The sequence below is a fragment of the Heterocephalus glaber genome, unplaced genomic scaffold (genome assembly GCF_053883595.1).
Source record: "Heterocephalus glaber isolate CG9 unplaced genomic scaffold, H.glaber_assembly_v1.0 deba00001457, whole genome shotgun sequence".
Classification (NCBI taxonomy): Eukaryota; Metazoa; Chordata; class Mammalia; order Rodentia; family Bathyergidae; genus Heterocephalus; species Heterocephalus glaber.
This window is the reverse complement of record NW_028258305.1, coordinates 12,720,158-12,742,038: the sequence shown is the minus strand read 5'-3', so window position 1 is coordinate 12,742,038 and position 21,881 is coordinate 12,720,158. Positions and strand designations below refer to the sequence as shown.

General features: G+C 35.1%; 1 protein-coding gene across 8 annotated transcripts in view; it reads left to right on the top strand.

The window, feature by feature from the left end:
• The window catches only part of Ccdc85a (coiled-coil domain containing 85A), a 178,177-nt gene that overhangs the window by 121,843 nt on the left and 34,453 nt on the right, over window positions 1-21,881 (top strand). For 7 of the 8 annotated variants that reach the window (XM_004867250.3, XM_004867252.3, XM_004867251.3 and 4 more), the window contains exon 3: window positions 18,221-18,297. The exons of the other annotated variant lie outside the window; for it this stretch is intronic. In XM_004867250.3, the coding sequence (XP_004867307.1) occupies window positions 18,221-18,297 (77 nt within the window). The remainder of the gene's footprint in view (window positions 1-18,220; window positions 18,298-21,881) is intronic. 8 annotated transcript variants of the gene reach the window in all.

The window sequence follows — 21,881 nt, the reverse complement described above, 5'->3', positions numbered from 1 at the left end:
AGAATAAACTTGTTGAAAATAAAAGTTGACTGTTTCATAGTGGTTGAATCAAGTTTGGTAATGATTTTAAGACTGAAAATTTTTACTCTGATAACAAGTACTTACACAGTTTATAGCACCTAGCTACAAAATTCCTGCTCTTAAGAAATACATGCTACTGAGAAACTAAGATTACAACCTGAAATAAATTAGAATGCAATTCAGTGTTAAGCTATGTACTATATCATTGAGCTAAAGAAAGTATAATATGAATTCCAAGATGGGAATGACTTATGCAGGGTAACTTAGTTAAGGGAGACTCTGCCAAAATGGAAGGATATGAAGGGCCAACTCTTGAAAGACTAGTAGGATTTGCAAATTTTACAGAGAAAAGGGGTAATGTTTGGAGGGGTAAAAGCATAAGCAAATCAAATCTCCTCAGGTAAAATTTATCTAAAACCTAGGCAGTACACATCAGCAGACAATGAACCCTTCATGGAGGTGGTAAGTAGGCGTGCAGGACTTGTGAGTATGAGAATGAATGTGTATGAATACTGTAACTATAGTAAAAAACAAAACAAACAAACAAACCCCCACAACTATCCCAACTGACCTGCTTAGGTTCAAGTCTAGACTTTGCAAGTTTGGTGAAATTGTGTAGGCCAACTCAAGGGTGCCAGCTCCATGGGCTGTGAAATAAATTTGCTAAAAGAACTTAGAGGTTTAGATTAGTTAACAGCTAATGAGATTATAAAATTCACATACAATTTTGGCAGTTTTTATTTGGAATCATCCTCATAGGGTTAAATTTGGTTTAGATAGCTTTTAACCATTAATCTCTTAACAGGACAGTATTGACTTAGCTGGTTCTCTTACAGCCTATTCTTAGACAGCAGGGACAAAATTGACCTCTTCCTATCTTGTTTTGTATTTTTGTTGTTGTTGTTGTTCTCTCTCTTTTTTCTCACATATTTAGACAAACTCTCAGAATTTTAGTTATGTTTAATCCTGAGTTTAAGGACCCACACAACAGGTAGCTTTAGGTCTGCTAAGTGCTTAGGAAGACAATCCAGTGAGTCACTTGATTTTTACTGTTAGCTTTGTTGTCATTTATAAAATTGAACAAGTGTTGATGAACCTCAGGGGTCAGTTCTATTGAAGAATTGAGCTGGTTTACTATGTAATCATGATCTTGGTATTTGATTTGGAAATAGTTGCTTTACTGGATCCATCTACTTTAACTTTTGAATAGAGACAATACTATTGTGAGGATAAAACGAAATATATAGACATTATGTCTTAAGATGATGTTCTGTTAAATATACTCTGAAGATTTTTATTGCAACACAGAGACGTAGTTGACTGTCTATAAATGTTTGAATAAATGTGTGGTTGATGATCCCCACTTCTGTTTCAGGCAGTTATTCACAAAATGGCAAAATATCACTTTTCTATGCTAAAGAGATGTCACTGACATTCAATTAAATTGAAAGTATTAATAATAGTTGTCACAAAGGTTTTTAAAATGCCCTTTTCTTTTTTGCATGTCTTAACAGGGTTGGAAAAATATTCTTATGCCGGAGTTATAATTCTTTTCTATTGTATTCAAGTGGACCTTCTATTAATAGGACAGTTATAGCTTCAAATATTGGAAAATAGTAACTTATCTCATATTATAAGAGATACTTGTATAAATGGGAGATGGTAAATTAGAAGATTTTTCTCTCCTGCTATTAAAAGTTCATATTTCTCATAGTTAAGCCAATTCAGCAAAGATTTATAGGCACCAATTATTTAAGATTTTTCTTTCAAGCAGCAAACTTTAATTAAAATATATAGTTGCTATGGTTTCCTAGCCATCCATTTAAGTAATTTATCTGTAAAGATATTTTCACAAAATAAATTCCATGTTAATTGGAGGTATTAAAGAGCACACTACACTAAATATGGAGCAGAAATTTAAACTAGCATTGCCAGTGGAGCATTTCCCCAAAATCTTTTTTTCCAAATTAAACATTATATCATTTTTTATAAATATTAATGTTTGAACTTAGGTTGTCTTCCTGTCTTGCAGAGCTAAGTGGAAAATTAAATACTTGCCAGGCAACCCAGATCATCTGTCTCCAGACTCTTCTCTTTCCTCATTAAGTGGAAATTTTACTTGAAATATTGAGTTGTGTTCATAATTGGAAATGAGTTTTTCAGGAGGGACTTTTAAGAAATGTTTATGTCAAAGCCTCTTGCAGAGTATTTTGACTGATGTTGTCAAATAATCTTGGGAATTTAACCTTTAAAAAAGCCTACCTCATTTTAAGTTTAGAAAAAGGAATTAAAAATAGCTTTTTAGGCTCCAAGTCATTTCTGAATCTGTTTATCTGATGCTTGTAATCTTTACTTACTGCTTTCTCTATCTATATTACCTATATCCCCTCAAGTCTTTTATAGGTATGAAGTTGGGTGTGGTATTATCCATGATTGCTTCACTCTGATGGGATTACTAGTGTCTAAAATCCAATCCATCTTTCTTCCTGCAGTGAAGGCAGATGCCTGCCATGCATATTAGCTACGGAAACACCTTCTACCATTTTTGTTTAGTCCTCTCAAGGATTAGCATCAGTATAATCTGTCTGATCTGCCTATTAGTATATCATTTCCTTTAGAGATATATAGAATTTTAGAGCTGGAAGGAATCGCAGGACCCTAATAACTAAGCTGGTTTGACTCAGGTACAGGATTTATTGCTTAGTTAATAATCTTTTTCTGTAAATTTACTCTCAAAAGTATTCTATTGTGTGTCCCTTAAAACTTGTGTGACTTTGTCCCTGCTTATTTCATAACCTTATTCATCAACTGTCTCTCAGTTTCTCTACTGTGCTAAATTAATCCCTTAGGGCTTTTGTATGAGCTTTCCCTTCAGTCTAGAATGCTCAGATTCTACAATTGACTTGCTTCCATTCATGCACCGTTAGCTGAATGTCCATTCTTCAGAAAGACCATCAAGTCATCTCTTTATGGCACTTGACATATATAAACTGACTTCATTTGTTTATTTTCTTATTTCTTAACTATTACCTATTTCTTATTCTCTGTTATATCCTAGTGTCTGAAACATTCATACTTTGTGAGATAAATAAATATACAGTCATTTCACAGTTTCCCATTGCTTTTCAGTGCTTCATGCCATAGTCAGGGTGCACTCAGTGAAAGCTGCTGTTTCTTGTTGGTGTGTTAAGTATGGAGAGCTGAGAGACAGAACAGGACAGGAAGCTAGGCTGAAGACAGTGTGGGCTGCAATGAGTAGAAGGTTGTGCACAAAAGATGAGCATAGTCCTGTCAGCCATCAAGATACTGGAATGAGAAGCTGGAGTGGAAGTGCGTAACTTACTAGCGAGGCCCAGAGACATGGGGGTAGTGGTGTTGGTAATGATATCAGAACTACAGGTAATATTATAATGGATGCAAGTAAGAACAAATAACTTAGACTTAATGTATGTCAGGCATTGTCTGAGGTTATTTATAGATAGTAAGTCAGTTCATACAACTGTATGTGGTAGGTACTGTTATCGATCCATTTTACATATGGGGAAACTGAGACATTGGATTTAAATGATTCCTTCAAGGCAATAATAGCGTAGATTGTAGAAGGAGGTTTCAAACCCAGGCAATCTAGCTCCAGCAGCCGTGCTTCTGACCATTAGTCTATAACAAATCCAGATGAGTGTCTTCCAAGGGCTGGTTCCTCTAGTATCATAAAGGGAATATTGATAGAGTACCTTTTAAGCATTTGAACAAAATTTAAAAAGAGCATATTAAAATTTAAAAAGAGCACATGGAAAATACTGTTTTTAGATAAAAAATAAGTCATGCTCTTTTCAGATGCTAAGATGGAATAAAATGTATGGAAAAGACAATAAAATAAACAATGGGTACAGGTGATTCTGAAGTTATGCTGAATATATAAGGAATCAAGATAAGTTCAACTGTGTTTTATGCACGTAGCAGCATAAGTGAGACCTGTAGCCTATGGAAATTTCAAGTCTACCTCAATTTATGTGGACAGGAAAGTCAAGTAGAAGACCCAAGCAATTCAGAGCAGGATCCTGGTGCTGCCCTGGAAGTTGATTAGGGGAATTCCTCAGTCACTGTACACAAAGTAGCCAGTAGTGAGCTTACACCTCAAGTCTTGAGATACTCAACAGTAAGACAAAATTTAGCTTCTGAAAGTACAAGAACTGAGGATTGAATCCAATCAGAATGAGGCAGCCGGAGGTAGCTCTAGAAAGGTTCTGTGTATAACTTTGGTATTATATAGTAACATCAGCCCGGTCAGGTACAAGGGAACAGAAGATAGTAGGAGAAAGTTTCGGATGCTTTGAGTTTGACAAAAGTTCCAGATGTACCCTTTTTTAGATATTCATTTCTGAAGAAGAACCTTCTTTAAACTGACCTTCTAAAATTATGTTTTTTCCATATGAGTTTGTCAAATAAGCAAGCGTGGTGATCACAAAATAAGTATTTTTTGAACCTCTATATGCAAAAGGCTGATTGAATCTTGTTAGCACAGAATTGAGTAGCTCTTGCTTCCAGAATTATTATGCACTCCTTATGAGGAATTTGTTTTTCTCCACATGTATCATGAACTAAATTTCTACTGGACAGTAGGGATAGGATGTGAGAAGTTGATGTTTTGTGATGAAATGTTTACTTCTCAGTCACTCCACATAGACAGCAACGGGGAGGGGAGGCTAAATTTCAAGTGAATTGTTATTTAGACTAAGAAGATTAATCTTAGATCATTAAAGGGAGCATTTATGGAAAGATATGTACCTTTGTAAATGTAATAGATACCTACCATTTTTCATGGATTTGAATTTACACAGCCTATTGGCCTATTGTTTGATTCTATCTTAGTATTCCTAGGTACTTCCCAAGGACAGACTGCAAATTAAAAATAATTTATTTTGCTCCAGCCCTGGATGATATAGGATACTTTTCTCAGTAAGTCTGTTGAGCTAGTGGCCTGTAACTGCAGCCTCAGTTGGGTTGTTGGTACTGACAGAAAGTGGAGCTGCCAGCAGAGAGGAGAAAGATGTACTTATAGGTAATTCTGTTAGCAGATTTCACTTTCTTGGATTTTTAAAAAATCTTGCATGTTTGTTCTTAAGGGAAAAAATAGACTCATAATTTTCTTTCTTCAGTGGCAATGCTCCCTGTGGCTGTGTATTCCCTGAGGAGCCAGGAGAGAATAATGTTAATAATTAATTAAAGAAAGACAAAACACAGCCCTCTGACCAGGCTCCTTTCGTGTAGAGAAAGGAGATATCAGAATGGAATTTTCCCAAGTGTATCAAAATCATTTAAATATTATTTTATTTAATTAGAATGTTTCACTCAAAACATCTGGGACCAGTAAACATAAAAAAATAACCCTTAATATATTCTAAAGTTGAGTGTTTTCACTGTGACCCTATTTGCACTTATATTTACTTTATTCACAATAATATTTATTCCATAAAGTCAACTGCTTGTGTGTTCCATATCTTTTTTTATATTGAAGATTGTTCCTGGGACTTCACACTAAGCTACATCTCTAGTCCTCTTTTACAATTGAGTTTGAGATAGGAGCTCACTAAATTGCTAAGTTGCCCCAGACTGGGATCTTTTTCTCTCAGCCTTCCAGAGTCCTGGGATTTTAAGTGCATGGCACCATTTTGTTCTCTTCTTTCTTTTAATTTATTGCTAATGTATATATTTGTAATTAATTTTATTGGTCTATTTTAGATATACATAATGATAATATTCATCATAGATAATTTGTACCTGTACATGATATATCTTGATTCTTTTTTCCCCAATCCCCTCCCCTCCCTTCAACCCCTCATTCCCTCCTTATTTACAAAAGCTTTGTTTCCATTTTTTCCTTCTATTCTCTTTTTTCCCTTCCTTCCTTTTCCCTTCCCCCTCTTTTGTTCCCCTTCCCATTTGAACATTTTCTTCCCATTTCACAATATCTATTATACATTTTGTGTATTTTCTTTCATCCCTTTTAGTCTTAAACTTTTCAAAGATATTTAAAACTCTTAAGATGCTCAGCATTAGTATTTTCATGTTAAACTAGCATAAAATAGCTTAACAACTATTTGTGTTTTAATATTGGTGTCATACTTAAGTTGACAGCATTGAATAAAATAGTTTTTCCCCATGTGACGTGGAGTTCAGTCTGTTTCAGAATTTCACAGTCTATTGTATTACATTTTTATTTTTTGATTTATAAATTTGTATTTATGATTTAAAGTTTCCTTTAGAATATGCACAGAAATAAGCACAGAATATGCATAGAATATGCACAGAAAAAAGATGACTCAAGAGAAAACAAAAATTTTCAATTCCATATGCTTTGGAAGTAAAAGAAGCATTCTTGTATTTTGTGAAAGTGAATAAAAATAATTAACTTAAGAATACTATTTTATAGAATACAACATTTCTAGGGTAATATAAAATAAATCTGAAAACTTTGTGTAAGCAAGGCATTTTTCATGTGCCTTTTTAGCAGAATTATTGATATGATATCAAGTTAAAGATTTTAGCCATTACAGTGTGTCACCTGATTTGTCTATGCCTGCTGACTGTTTAGAGAAGACAAAATGATAAAATCTTTGTGAGACTAGAAGAGCACAAATAACTTCCAAGGTCAGCAGAAATTTTCTGGCCAGAACTTTCTCTCCTTACGTCCAGTATTTTAAAGTGTCTGTAAAAGTAAAGGACCTGAAGGGGAGTGGGAACATATTCAGGTTAGCTTCCGTGGACTGTATTTAACAGAACTTTTGAGATTTATTTTGTTTCAATTTTATTAATGGCAGTAACCTGGCCCCCCCCCGATATCTTAAGTATTCTTAGCATACTATTGTCAGATAAGATGCTTACACAGTGTAGTTCTTTGATAACTTTTTGAGTCTTTGATTTTTTGCAAGAACTCATTTCAACCATTCCAGCCTTCTTTATGTACTTTAAAGGGCCCTGGCTCATTTCCATCTTGGAGATTGGTCAAGTTTTATTCTTGCTATTTGGAAAGTTTACTCCCAGATCTTTACCCTCATATCTGGATTTGTATATCCAGATTGTCTCTGATAATGTTGGTGTACGCTGAAGTAGGGGTGTTGTTACAGGGCAGCTGTGTGCCCATTGATGCATGTGGGTTATGTTTGTGTGCCCATCTGTTTTCCCTACAGGAGTGCTCCTTGAGGAGGAAGAACCCTGATTATTTTCAGTGTATTGTCTCTAGCTCACAAAGAGCACCTAGAACATACATAGTAAATGCTTAACATAATATCTCATAGTGATTATAAAGTGATTATTGGTAAATGTGCTGAGACAGCTAACATTTCAAAAAAAAATCAAAAGTATGAGGTCTTTCCAATGTTTATCTAAACTAACTAGATTGTTTGAAAATAATCACTTCATGTAACATAGATATGCTAAAATGCTGCAAAAACATTGTTTTCCTTATGGGAGGGAATTTTTGCATTCTTACTCTGTGAGTTTGTTTTTCCAACTCTTAATTCATAACTAATGCAGAGAGTATGCATAGGATAATCTTAATAAAAATTTTATTAATTTCAAGCTGGAGTTCAAATTAATGGTGCTTTAATGTACAATTTGATAAAGATTCTTTTTACTTTTCTGAAAAGTATAATGGCAATAAAAAAGCAGATGTAGGTGTTTAAAATATCTAAATATACAAAAAGGCATATTAATTATGCCAAGAGAAATTTTTTATAGGTTAGCCGTTTTTTGAAAATTTATTTTTTACAGATTTTCTTCCTTGTATATTTATTGACAATACCAATGAGATGCACTTACAAAGGAGCACATACATTTAAAAAAATTGTTTAATTTATTAAAATGACACCCATTTTTATCCTCTGGCATTAGGAAAAGGCAGCTATTTTCTCTGGGAAATGACAACAATAACAGCAGCAGCATAATAATGGAAAGTAAGACAGATTTTAACCCTGAATAACATTTAAAATGGTATTTGTGCTGAATAGCTCTTTAGAGTTTGAAATAGTTTCCATATATGTACTCACAATTTCTTTAGCCCAATTTATTGTTATTTACCTGCTTATCTCCTTTGTGGGGTTGACACTTTCAAAGGGAAGAGCAGTAGTGAGTGTAGTTTTAGAATATAAAAAGACCTGTAAGCCAGGCTTCTGTGAGATTGCTTCTTATTGTGGATTTTAAGGTGAAATTGTATTTTGAATTACCTGCTTCAGACTGTCCTTGGTAACACAAAACTTTAAGTATCACCCAGAACAACTGGAAACAATAAGGAGAAGATGCATTCTTCCAACAATTAGTTATTGAACACTGTTAGCACCTAGCACTGTAGTAGTCATAAGAATCTTGGAAAAAAGAACCATAGCAAGGCCTTGCTACCTGGAGCATCTAGTTTATATAGAGAGGGAAATGGAGTCTATAACAATAAGGTACCAATTCCCAGTGTCTTAGTCCATTTTCTGCCACTGTAACAGAATACCAGAATCTGGGTAATTTATAAAATAAATTTATTTCTGGTAATGGAGAATTTAAAGTTCAAAAGCTTGGTGCTGGCAACTGCTTGATTTCTGGTGGGGGCTTTCTTGCTACATCGTAATATGGAAGGTAAAATGTGTTACATGGTGAGAGAGACCAAGCATACCAGAAAGAGCTTGCTTTTATAGTGAAGTCATTCCCTCAGTAACCCATTAACCCATGGATGGATTAATCCCTTCATGAGAGTTCTGCCCCATCACACCCCAGAGGTCCCCACCTCTCATATGCCATTACTGTATGACTTCAAGGATTAGGTTTCCTACATATGAAATTTAGGGAACACATTGAACGCATGCATCAAGGATCAGGCCAACAGGTAGGTGATAGCAAGTATGCAACAAAATGCCCGCCCCCCCATTTAAAACACTCAATTGGGACCAGAGAAATTTGAGTGGCAATTATTTTTTGGTACAAAAATTAGGAAATAGACTGATTTATTTTCTGGATTCTAAATTGATTTATGTGTAAATACTGTTTTACAACTCCATTGAACTATTACAGAAAATAACAAATTCATTATAGAAAATAGCAAATGAGACAAAATCAGCACTATTTCAGAAAATATAGCACTTACCTTGCAATAGAAGAATAATACTCATGATTTTTCTGTCAAACCATTCTTGGAAAATGATTTAGTTTTTTCCAGCCGTCATTCTAATTAAGATAAATAAGATGGCACATTGCTCCATTTTTCTTTTCTTTTGAAATGACAGATTTCTGTCTTCACACAGAAAGATGCCCTTTTCGGATATGGACCACTGCCCACAGCCCTCCTCAGGCTGCTGTCTGACAGCTCAGAGCCCCTCACTCTGTGCAGCCGGCATCTGCCTCATGTAGTGTCCCACAGCTGTGCTTGCTCCCTCCCTTAGTACCTCATGGGGAGGACTGAGGGGAGAATGGCCAGGCAAAGTTGAAATTCCTTCCAGGGCGTACTAGTAACAAAAATGAACCTTACTGACTTAAGCAGATTTGCAGGTGAAGGGCATTTATATTGTATTCTAAGATTGCCATGGTAGAAGTGGTCATTTTTCACTCTCCCTCCCAATTATTTCTCTGTCCATGACTCTACTTCCCCTGGTCCGTCTTCCTTCTTTTGGCTTGCTATGACGAAATACCTTAGGCTGGGTAATTTTTGAGAACAGAAATTTATTGTTCACAGTTCTGGAGGGTAGGAAGTTTCACCCTACAAGCCACCACCAGACTTGCTACCTGATAAAGTCCCGTTCCTTAGAGATTGCACCTGTTGTTTGTCCTTATGTGGTGGAAAGGCAAAAGGGCTCCCTCAAACCTGTTTTATAAGGATACTAATCCTATACACTCATAATTTAATCCCCTCTCCCAGGTCCCATTTCTTATTACTGTCATGGTGGGTGTTAGGTTTCAACATAAACATAAACATTTGAGAATGCATTTTGGATTTTCTTCTCACAATTACCTACAAATGGTTAGATCTGACATAATTTGAAAACTTGTTCAAAGTTTCTATTGAAAGTTAAATATTCCATAAAATGATTTTCAAATAACACAACAGAACTAGCATTAGGCTTCATTTAAATACAAATTATGCCTTGCCTGAAATGACCAAAAAGTATTGAATTATATTATGAAATAATTTACTTTCAAGGCACTGTCTTCATAAGTGGTTGATTTGTTCATTCTATAAAGTTTTATTATGCCAGTGTACTATTCTAGGCACTTGAACTAAATCAATCAACACAATAGACAAAAATCTGTGATTCAGTGGTGGTTAACCCATGGCATCCATGCCACAGTGGGCTGTTATCACTGAAAGCTCTGAAAGGTTTGCCATCACTAATATGCCATGTGGAATTTACATTCTTCTAGGGAGAGTCTGAGCTTTATGCAATAGACATAACATATGAACAAACTAATTTACATGATAGAAGGTGATAAAGTCTTTCGACAAAAATGAATTACAATATGGTCAAAGAGGTTAGGAGTGTGGAGTGTAGGTGACAGCAGGCTGTAGGTAAATGGAGAGTACTGGTTGAGTCTCACTGAGAACTTGAAATTTAAACAAAGACTTGTAGAACTTGAGAAGGTCATTCCAACTGCTGTCTGGAGGAGGAGGATGTTGGAAGAGGGAACAATTAAAGCAAATTCCCCAGGCAGGAACATGCCAGGAGTGTCGGGAACACAAAGGAGGTCCTGCAGCTGGAGCACAGCAACCGATGGCATGAAGTTGAAGGGTAACTGTTAATCACATTATGGAGGGCCCTGGTGGGGTTTTAAGGACTTTGGGTTTTATGTGGAGGAAAGTGGTAAGCTGCTTCAGGGTTTGTAGTGAAGAATGATGTGATCAGATTTAGCGCTTTGTAAAGAGGGCTCTGGCTGCCATGGATTCAAAATAGATTATGAATAATTTAATCTAGGGGAGGAGGAGGCAAGAGTGGAAGCAGGGACACCTAGGAGATCTATGTCTTGTGAAATTTACATTCTGATTGTACTCTTGTGAGGTACCATTCACAGAATATTTTGGAGGTCAACAGAATTTCCCAATGGATTGGAAGTAGAGTGTGAGAAAGAAGAACCATGCATAATGCAAAAGTTTTTGTTAAAAGGAAAGCCTAATAGTCCAATAGTCTAAAGCTAGGTTTAAGTGTAAACAGTTACAATACAGTACAAGGCTTTGAAAACTTAAGCAGTGAAGGAGGTGACAAATTAGACTCTAATCTCAAGCTGCTCACTTCTTGCATCATGACTGAGCTCCAGAATGTGGATATTCATAGCCAGGGATTCCTTCTGCCTAAAACTCTCCTGTCCAAGGTCTTTGCACAGTAAACTTTTTTGCAAATTGTAGTTTTTAGAAAGCACTTCTCAGGCCTTGCTCTCTTCCCAAAATTGCCCTATCCTAGTACTCCATTTTATTGTGTTTACTGTGCATTTTATCTTCATATAATATTTTCTTTAGCTGTTGTCTGTCTTCCCTGCTAAAAAGTGAGCTCCATGATGCTGAGATCTCATCACTCTTTCTTACTGTTGATTCTGGAATACCTAAGAGAGCATCTGGCATGCAGCACATAATAATTATTGGATGATGATATTTTAATATCAAAGCATATCATCAAGTATGCATTAATCTCTACAGGGACCACCACCATCAGTGTGTTGGGGTTGAGGGAATATTTTCATGTAGCATGTTTGGGCAAATATTGGAGATAACATTATGAGAATATAAGCAAAGAACTCACAAAACAGTACAGGATTCATAGGTGAATGAGAAGAAGAAAACTGAGAGATACTTATGGAGTGGGAAGAATTTACAAATGTAGAATTATTGATCTTAATTGATTGTCCAACAGCACTCACAGGTAGAAATCTGCACCTTCTCATTGAGCTTTCTCTGAATATGTCTAACAACATGGGCAAGGTATGGGCAGAAACTAGGAGAAATCTAGGTCAGTGAGAAGCTGACCAGGTTTCTTTGGGCTGGGGATGGAGCTCGGTGGCACTGTGCCTCCCTGGCAAGTGCCAGGTCCTGAGTTCAATCCTGGTACAGAAAAAGAGAGAGACCTGGGCAAGTTTCTTCATGGAGGAGAGGGATACACATAACTGTCTCATATCTCCCTTCGGTTGGCACAGGGAAAAAGGCCTCAGAAGGATGAAATTTGCTTCATAGGTGAGGGATTAGAGAAAGACCTGATACTAGTTTTTATTTATTTAGGGTAAAACTTATTAAAGGCTCATTAAAAAAAAATCCTATCTCTACCAATAAAGCAGTGTAAATGAAATATCCAGGCAAATTTTAAAATGCTGATTTCGGCAAGATTTAAAAAAAAATAAAACCATCAAATTTTAGTGAGAAATATAATCACTTATACTTCTGGAACTAATACGAAGTCTAAGTAGTAGGCTGACCTCTGCTTGCTGAAGGAAGAAAGAGAAACTTTTTGTCAGAACATAATAATGTTTTAAATGTAAAGTTCTGAGATAATTTCCTTAGGAAAGTGTAAAATCCTGTGACTAGAGGGATTAATATGGAACTAGTACCAGTCAGGTCTTTTGATCTTGGACTTTATTGAAGAGATTTCCTATAAATTGGAAATCATATGATGGTTGCTATCTTTTGTTGAGATAGGCCTTCTTAGTCCATTTTGTACTGCTAGAGTAGCATACCAGAGACTGAAGAATTTATAATGAACAGAAATTATTGGCTCATGATTCTAGAGACCAAGATTGAGGGAGAAGCATCTGGCAAGGACCATCTCGTATCATTCCATGGGTATAAGGCAAGAAGGTAAGAGTGGCCGAACTTGCCCTTTTTATAGGAGCACCAATCTCACTTATGGGGGTGCATAGCCTTTATGGCCTAATCTCTGTGAGGTCCCACCTCTTAATAATATCACAACTATTTTCAACATGAGTTTTAGAAGGAACAAATATTTCAACCATTGTTCTTTCTTAGGTGCGCACACACACACACACACACATGCACACACACAAACAATCCATGGCCACCATAGCCTTCCAAATGATTTTCCTCCTTTACATTCTTATAAATGCTATAGTTTGCATTACAATGAACCATACCTAGATTTTATTTTCTATCCTAGCATTTTGGAGATATCACAGTGCTTTATCTAATCAAAATTAATCAGAATTTTTGCAAACCTTGGACAGTTAACTACCAATGATTACTCTTTTACATACAAAAATCAGAGTAATTCGTGAGTGATTTCATGAAAGAACATTTCCAAAGGGAGAGAAATACTGCTTTAGAAACCCAAAGGAGGTATAGAGAACTTTATATTTTGATCAGAATAGTTTCAAACTAGTAGAGGAAAAAAAAAATCAGGCTCCTTTATATGACTGAATACATTTCAGGTAAATTGAAGTGAAACTGAGTCTAATATATGTGGTCCAAGAAAAATATCTAGTTATTGCAAAAGTAAATCCATCAAGAATATCTAAAGTCAGGAAGGAAAAGGAACTTAATATTTAACTATCTGTGCAGAGATAGGAGTTACTTGCAGTGCCTTGGCAATGAAACAATATTTTGAATATATTGAACTAATTCTCAGTGTTGGAGACCAAGGTCACACCCTCTAGGTTTTAATTCTCTTATGTGCAAAACTAATCAGGGGATTCAGGGACAGATTGGGGGAGAAAACCTCTTATGCACATTCTACCTCTAAAATTGGAATCATTTAGAAGATACAGAATTAGTGGAATTCTTAAGAATATTTATGACACTTGTTTTATTGTGAGAGGTGCTACGAACTTTTATGTGAAGGCTCATAGAAATGTGAGCTACATGAAGAGAAATGGTTTCTACTTAGAGAGTCTCAGGTGTTTACCCAAAGAACATCTTGGGAATGTCATTGGATTTTAACATCAATATAATTTGTTTTATCTTATTTTTCTAATGTTAGGTATATCAATTAGGGTCCTCTAGGAGAACAGAATTAGTAGAAAATAAATGTATAATTATGCAAGGGGATTTTTTAGGTAGGCTTAGAGGATCAGAGGTAGGAGAGTCCACAAGGGCCATCTGTGCTGGAGAGCCGGGGAATCCAATAGCTGCTCAGCCCAAGAAGATGGAAGCCACAAAATAAGAGGGATCAAGGATGCAGCACCAGTCCAAGGTTGAAGGCCTGGAACTTCACTGTGGAGTCACCAGTGGGAGTCTGCATTGGAAAGCTGAGGAAACTGGAGACAAATGTACAAAGGCAATGGCAACAACTGGAGCTCTTCAGAAATGGGAGCCCTTCATTCTTCTTTTCCTTTTTATTCTATCCAAGCCCCTCCATTTGCTGGCCTATATCTTATCATCCACAGATACACCCAGAACTGTGCTTCACTAAACTGCTAGGCATTCCTTAATTCTAGATGCTATTCAAGTTGATATATCATGTAATAGTCACACTATGTGTTTATAGGTTTCTCAGGATTGAAAGAGAAACATCTTCTGCAGAGATTAGAACCACATTATCACCTGGATTATTGTGATTTGATATTGGGTTTCCCAGATCTGTGATTGTGGAACGTAGCCTGGCCTTTGCTCCCTCCCCTCCCTAGCAGGTCTCTTACTCTTCTGTCATGTGATTCCTCTCTTGTCTGTTTACAGCAGATTTATTCTTCGCTTCTAGCCCTTGTCCACCCTCCAGCTGTATGTATGTCTGGCCTCTCATAATTCTGTTGATCCATTTGTAAGAATTTCAGTCCATGTTGATCTTTTTTCCTGTCTCACATGATTTAGTACTGAATTTCATATTACATTATTGGTTTTATTTTTTCACTTATATTTCCCCCGTTTTGCTATAAGTTTCTTAAATGTAGAGTCATTCTTTAACATATTATACATGTATGAGTTTATTACAGAATATTTGTCTATTTTTATGTTCTTTTAGAGTGTCATTCTTAGAATTCTGAAATCCAAAATGGCATTCTGAAATCAGTTTTATAAAGCTATCTCTCAGTCCTTGGTATCATGGTCCCTTTAAATTATAGCACATTGTAATGCAGTTTTCTCTTTATCATTTTGAGATTTAAAAAATTACTAATTTTTGTCAAACACGACTCTTAGGTCAATGTACAGCAGCTCCTTTTGTATAATGTTATAATCTTTAAGACAGGAAAATAAAGGACAAAGTAGGAGGGGAAGATGTTGCAGCAAACATGGTCAAATATTCCAATGCCCAGGGGACCGCATTTCATTCTTACACTATAAGAAGACACTATTAGTTGTTTTCTAATGACCAAACTAGTAGCAGAATGTGGATTAACTTAAAAGTGTGGAGATTCTAATAATCCTATTTTTATTTAAAAAATAGTTTATATATTTTCTATTCCATTATTGCTTATGTACTACTAGTCAGGGTCACCAGTAACCTTAAAATCCCAAGGGCTTAACAATATAGTTCCTCTTCATAAAGGGATTCAAGGACCTCATGATGATCTTACACCATGTTCTAGCAAAGTGTTTTCGTACTTTACTCCCATTGCAGGATGGTATGATCAATACTTTTATTGAATAAAGCAGTGAACAGCATGAGTACTCTGATTTATACATGCAATCAGCTATTCTTCCTGTTTCTGCGCTCTGGGGAGAGATCTTTTGTTTTGGATATTCATTAATTGTTAAGTAATACAGTAATTGCAACAATAGTGCTAAGCCTAGAAAAATTAGCAGGGACGTCTGGAACCCAGCACTTGAGTTTATAATCCTAAAAGGGAATTTAAGGAGAAATTTAGACTTGAGAAATTTAAGACTTGACAATAACTGGCCTTCTCTTCCTTTCAACCCTAGAACAGTGCCTGACAAAGCGGCAAAAGGATAAATAGTTTTTAAAGGGATAAACTCAAACTTTCTTTACACAGTAAAGCTAATTTTAAAAATTATTTTAACTTAAAAAAAACCCCAACCCTTTCTCTCCCAGTCTACATTTACATAAATGCTTTGGAATGAAGTTTTGGTCTTGATCCATTATAATTAACATTAAAAATGGGAGTTAGAGATTGTTTTCCAAACTTGAGAATTTGCCTCCTTTTTTTCTGAACTGACATATATAATACTTTCATTATTTAAGTAGAGATTTAGTGAAGCCATCAAATATATAAACTGCAAAGATTTAAAAGCAAGAAAAAGATTAAAATAACTAAAGATGGCTACTCAATTTAAAAAAAAATACCATTCAGTGGCAGTTTTCAAATATTGCCTGAATCACTCTGCGTAGTCTTCCCACTGATTGAAGAAGTATCACGGGCTTAGTGATAGTGCAGTTTAGGGCCCATAAATCTAAGCTGTAAATCATGAATGAAGGAGAAAAGTATTTTCTTTTTTTGTGGTTTGAATCGAATATTACTGATCAAATTTTCATTTGGATGTTCCTTAGCAGTGGTTATTTTTCTAGGAGAGAGAGCTGGGCTTGCAAAACTGCAAATCAGGCAATCTATGTTCATATCTTGATGATTGGCAAATCACTTACTCATTTGGTAGAGTAACTCAGACTCATGAAATCAATAATTTTGCTATTCATTTATGCTGTATGCTTTCTTTTTCTCCCTTTAGAAAATTCCATGAAGCGGCATCCATTTCATTGAGATAAAATAAAAGCACATCTCTAGCAAAGGTCTTTGTTTGTTTACCTTATGTTTCTATATTCTTATATGAAGAATGCTCAAGGCTTACCTTCTCCATCAGTGTGAGGTCAGTGTGTCCTTATATTAATGTCAGTGACAAGGGCTTTCTGCAAATCATTGTCAAACATGATTCTGTGGTTACAGCGTGAGTGAACTTAATTTTTGTATTTGTGAATTAAAGACTGGCACTTCTTATGTGAAAATAAAGTGTTAGCTTGTTCTGGAAGTCACCACCAAAAAAGAACTGAGTTAAAATAGGTAATTCCTGTGTAAAAGTAATGAAAGCATTTCCATAATGAATGTCAGGTCAAGGTGTTAATGCTGTATCAGTATCAATCACAACTTCAGATTACTAGAGGCTCTAAACACTTGCCCCTTAGATGTGTCCCAAATATCTAGTTCCCTTCATTTTCCAATGAAAATTTCAAATTTTAAGACCAATATTTGTTCTTCTCACAAATCTATAGGTACTAACTCCATAATTTGGAGAACAGTAATGACAGTGCCAAATATTTAGATTTTAATTTGATTTTGCCTGAGTGTGACAAAAACCCATTTGTTCCTAATGTTTAAGTAAGCCAGAGAAAATGCTCTGAAATTGCTTTTTAGCAATTTTGAGGCCAAAGGACATGAACACTGAAAGGTTTTGCTGTTTTATTGTTAACTATGGAAATACACCCTGGAAGGATTCTGTTCCAGTGTGCATTTTACTATATGTGAAACAAATGACTTGCAACATGTTATTATATGATGCCTTGAGTATTTTCATTTTAATGAAGATGAGTTCTCCAAATCAGATTGTTCTCCAAAAATGAAACTCCACTTTCTTACAATTTATTTTCTGACAAAAAGATACAGAAACTGAGCAAGATGCTGATTCTGAACTTTAATCATTTAAGTTTGTGAAGAATTGAAAACAAGAATCAATTTCAGTGCATTTTCTCTGGCTTACTTAAACATTAGGGACAAACTTGGGTTTTTGTCACACTCAGGCAAAATCAAATTAAAATCTAAATATTTAGCACTGTCATTACTGTTCTCCAAATTATGGAGTTAGTATCTGTAGATTTGTGAGAAGAACAAATATCAGTCTTAAAATTTGAAATTTTCATTGGAAAATGAAGGGAACTAGATATTTGGAATTTTTCCTTATTTTTAGTATGGCCTCAGAGTTTAATTTGGTTATAGAGCACATTTCAGAAAAAGTTTAGAGTATGGGACAAATTGAACATACAAAACACACAAAGTGAGAAAACAAGGATGAATGTCTATGAGATGCCTAATGTTCTGAGGACTGGGTAGTGTGTTAAAGGTTGAAATTTCATCTAGAAATTTCTCTAATACTTCTTATTACTGTATAATTGTCCAAAACTACTTATAGTTTTAATGGCTTCTGTTGTTGTTTCTTTGGGGAGAATCTTTTATCCTTTTTAAAAAAAGTAATAGACAAAGTAGTTGCTTTGAACAGATCAATCCAAGAAATATCCTGACAGTGCACCAAACAAGATCTGTGTGGATAATGTGAGTTCTTTCTTTTTAATTTTAGAATCAACCTTGTCCTATGTTAGGCAGCTGGAGGCAAGAGTAAGACAGCTGGAAGAAGAAAATCGCATGCTGCCCCAGGTGGGTGACTTCCAGAAGCTCATAGCTAGTCAGTGTCATTTGAGTTGTAGCTGTTTATTTAAAATTTAAAGTCTCAATTACATGTTCTCCTTAAATGCTAGAAATCATTTTGTAAACAGCCATTCATCTTGTAGAGTGTGATTATGTTCCATAATGGCCATCATATGATCCAAATTTCTAAGTAGTATGCTAAAATTTATTGATGTCTGACGTAAAAATGTGAACTAATTTTAAGAGGAAAAAAAAATAAAGATAAATAGAAGATAAAGATACTTTGATGGTACTACTCATATGCATTATGTCTATAGTTTGTAGGTAATAAGGAAAGGACTCACTCAAATCCAAACTTTACTAATGTATAAGCTAAGTAAAGTGATATTTTAAAGGTTTCATATTTTAATTAAATTAGTACTTTCTAAAATTTTTTGTTATATAATCGAACTCATCTTGTACAACAAAGCAATGACAGTAATTAACAGTTTTTACTGGGGGACCCCATTTCTTTTTTTCTAATGAATGTAAAGTACTTTTTGTGGAATATTTAATGTCTTGTCATGTATTTCACTAACAATTATTTCTGTGAGCTTATTTGCAAGAATGATGTTAATCTTTTGAGGTGGTGGCTTTCATAAGGTAATTTGTTGAGAAATTGCAGTAATCTACTGATTCTAGTTTAGTTAGTTTGCATTACAGGCATGAAGACAGCAGTACAATTTAAGATTTTGTAAGATGGAGTTTTCTAAGCAATTAATCACTAGCATTCTTTCTGTGTTCTTTTGTAAGTGACTAAAGGAAAAATCACTGCTCAAATAACTAGTAAACAATAGTTTAAATAGAAAGACAAATGCATTATATTTCAAGAGAAGAAGTTTAAATATTTCTTCAGAGATTCTTTGGAAAGACATTTTAATTCCTTTTAGTCTTATTTTTAAGATCTTTTTGCTCACTAATGATGATTTAGGATATCATGTTCTACAGGGAAAAATGCCATTTTCTCTCTTCAGTTGGCCAAATAAAAATCATGGGATTAATGGATCCACTTCTCTTCCTTCTCACACTGTATGAATGTATGTTAAAACTTATAATGACAAAAGAGATTATTTGTGTCATGAAATAAAATATTACTTGTAGAGGGTTTTTTTCCCCCCATTTTGGCCTTTGTATTATATTCAGAATCTGACTATTGTAGGGCTCTTGGTTGAAAACATCCAACTTCTTTCCAGTTTCAAAAATAAAAAATATGGGTTATTATACATGTTTACACCATTTTTTTCAGGTAATTGAGAATGTAAAAGATAAAAAATGGAAAAAGTAATAAATAATTTTCAATCTCCCTTGAATGGGAACTGAAGCTCACACCTAACCCTAAAATACTAGCATAAATGCCATCTTATTTAAAAAGAGGTACAATAGGGCCAGGGATTTAGCTCGGTGACACCATGCCTGCCTCCCAAGCTCAAGTTCCTGAGTTCGATCCCCAGTACAAAAAAAAAAGAGGTACAACAAATGTGGAAATAATTACAAGACTGATTTTTTAAAATCCATAAAAGTTAGTGTTAGAATTGTTGAAGGAAAATCAGAAGAGGCCTCCACTGTACTTGATATATGTGTATATTGAAATACATTGTCCTTGGATAGTTGAGACTAGGAGAGATTAAACAACTTCTCCAGTTAAGATATTCAGCATATGCTTTTAAATGTGTTGTTGTTTTGCTGTCAAGAAAGTTATCTTTCCTTTGTGTTTTTTCCTCTGAGAAATGGCTAGGAAAAATTGAATATAAGATGCTATTTGTGTGTGGGATATGCCATTATTGTTTTTTTCTTTTGGTACCGGGAATTGAACTTGGGTCCTTGTGCTTGCGCAGCAGGTGGCAAAACGGAATATGCTATTATTTTATGTATCATTGCAAAAGAAAAAAGATGTTGTCAATTATACCATGTCAGATTTTTGCTGATTTTGGAGAAAACAATGTTTTAGATATAAATACATTAGTACTTTAATGGAAAGAATATCCATTATTCGAAATACAATAGGTCTCAGTTCAAAAACAGTATTTTTGTTAAATTTTATGTCAGAGATTATTGTCTTGATTTAGAGCTAAAATAGATGTGGTAGAACTATTATTTGTAACTTCTGTAAGTACAAACTCTCATGAGCACAGATGGTAGATGAGGCCCAGGATTCAACAAAATAAGAGTCTCAGATCAGTGAAAATCATGTGGAGGGAATCCTCACTGAAGGTTGAGATTTGGTCTGGGTTGAGAACACAAAGGCATATACAATTTATTCTTAAATGTTGTTGGCATTATTAAAGATATGTCTGATGAGATTTCCTTGCAGAAATTGTTTCTGACTGCATGATGTTAGCTGATTTGCAAGGTCAATTCAAAGCAAAATGCTGACATTCCTGCATAAATTAGTCTCAATAATTGAACACTTGAGTTTTAATTATAAGACCTTGCCACTCTGCCTTGATTAGAAGACAGTTCTTTTAATACCCAAGATTATAAAAGTGTGTCCATTTGTCTCTGGATAAACAGGAATAAGAATAAGAATCCCAAGTTTGTCAAATATCTTTTATAGCTGTGGCCAGATCCCTTACTGAGAATTTAGTTTAGGCTTCTTAGGTAAAGCATTGACCTGCAGGAAGAAATCTCATTTTTAATGCTTATTTTTATTCTTCATATAAAATTGTGTGTAATGGAAAATCATGACTTTGCCCTAGCAATATACATATGTGGACAACAAGGTCATAATTTCACCTAACATGATGTAACTATTCTGTGTAAAATGGAATATGCACTAATCCCTCTTTCATAATCTCAGTAGTTCCAGCATGATTTAAAAGTCTAAGTTAAAGTTTTTTCTGAGTGTCAAGGTAAACTTTTACCTGTGAACTTCTGTAAAAATAATAAGTAAATTATCTAATCTCATGGAAGAGTGACATAAGTTGAACTTTCCCACTCCAAAAGGGAAGAATAGGGTACAGAAAAAAAAGTAGACCAAAGCAAGATCAAAACTTAGCAGGGTAAACATTAACTCTTGAAACCCCATGTCTGTCATCTGGTGCACATGGTGATAAAATGTGAGTTTCAGTGTTTGGGTAGCACTATTCCTATGATTTTTCTGGTCAAAACTCGCATTGCCTCTCTCTAAGGGCGGCACTGTTCATATACTAAAATTTTCCTCTGTAGATGCTACATGTTTCTGACATCTCTGACTTCCTAGGTCTCCACTGAAGCTTCAGCTTCATTCTCACATCTTCATGCAATGCCCTCTCTGGGACTCCTTGCCTGAGCTCCCAAGCCTTCCTTTCAAATCTGTCTGGAAGCCTCCCTGACCTTACAACTAATGTATTCATCATGCCTGGAAAACCAGCATCAGATGGATTATAAGTTCTGATGTCAGTAGAAGCAGTAGCCAGGTCCTCTTGGACTGTGGCTGCAGTGGCCTCTGAGTTCCTGGGTGATGGAGCAGAGTAAAATGAATCTCAGTAGCCAATTCCCTATGTAGCCCTTTTTGAGCAGCAGGTCCCAGGGACACTCTTCTCAAATGAAAAGTTTACAGTTTGTACCCTTGAGGC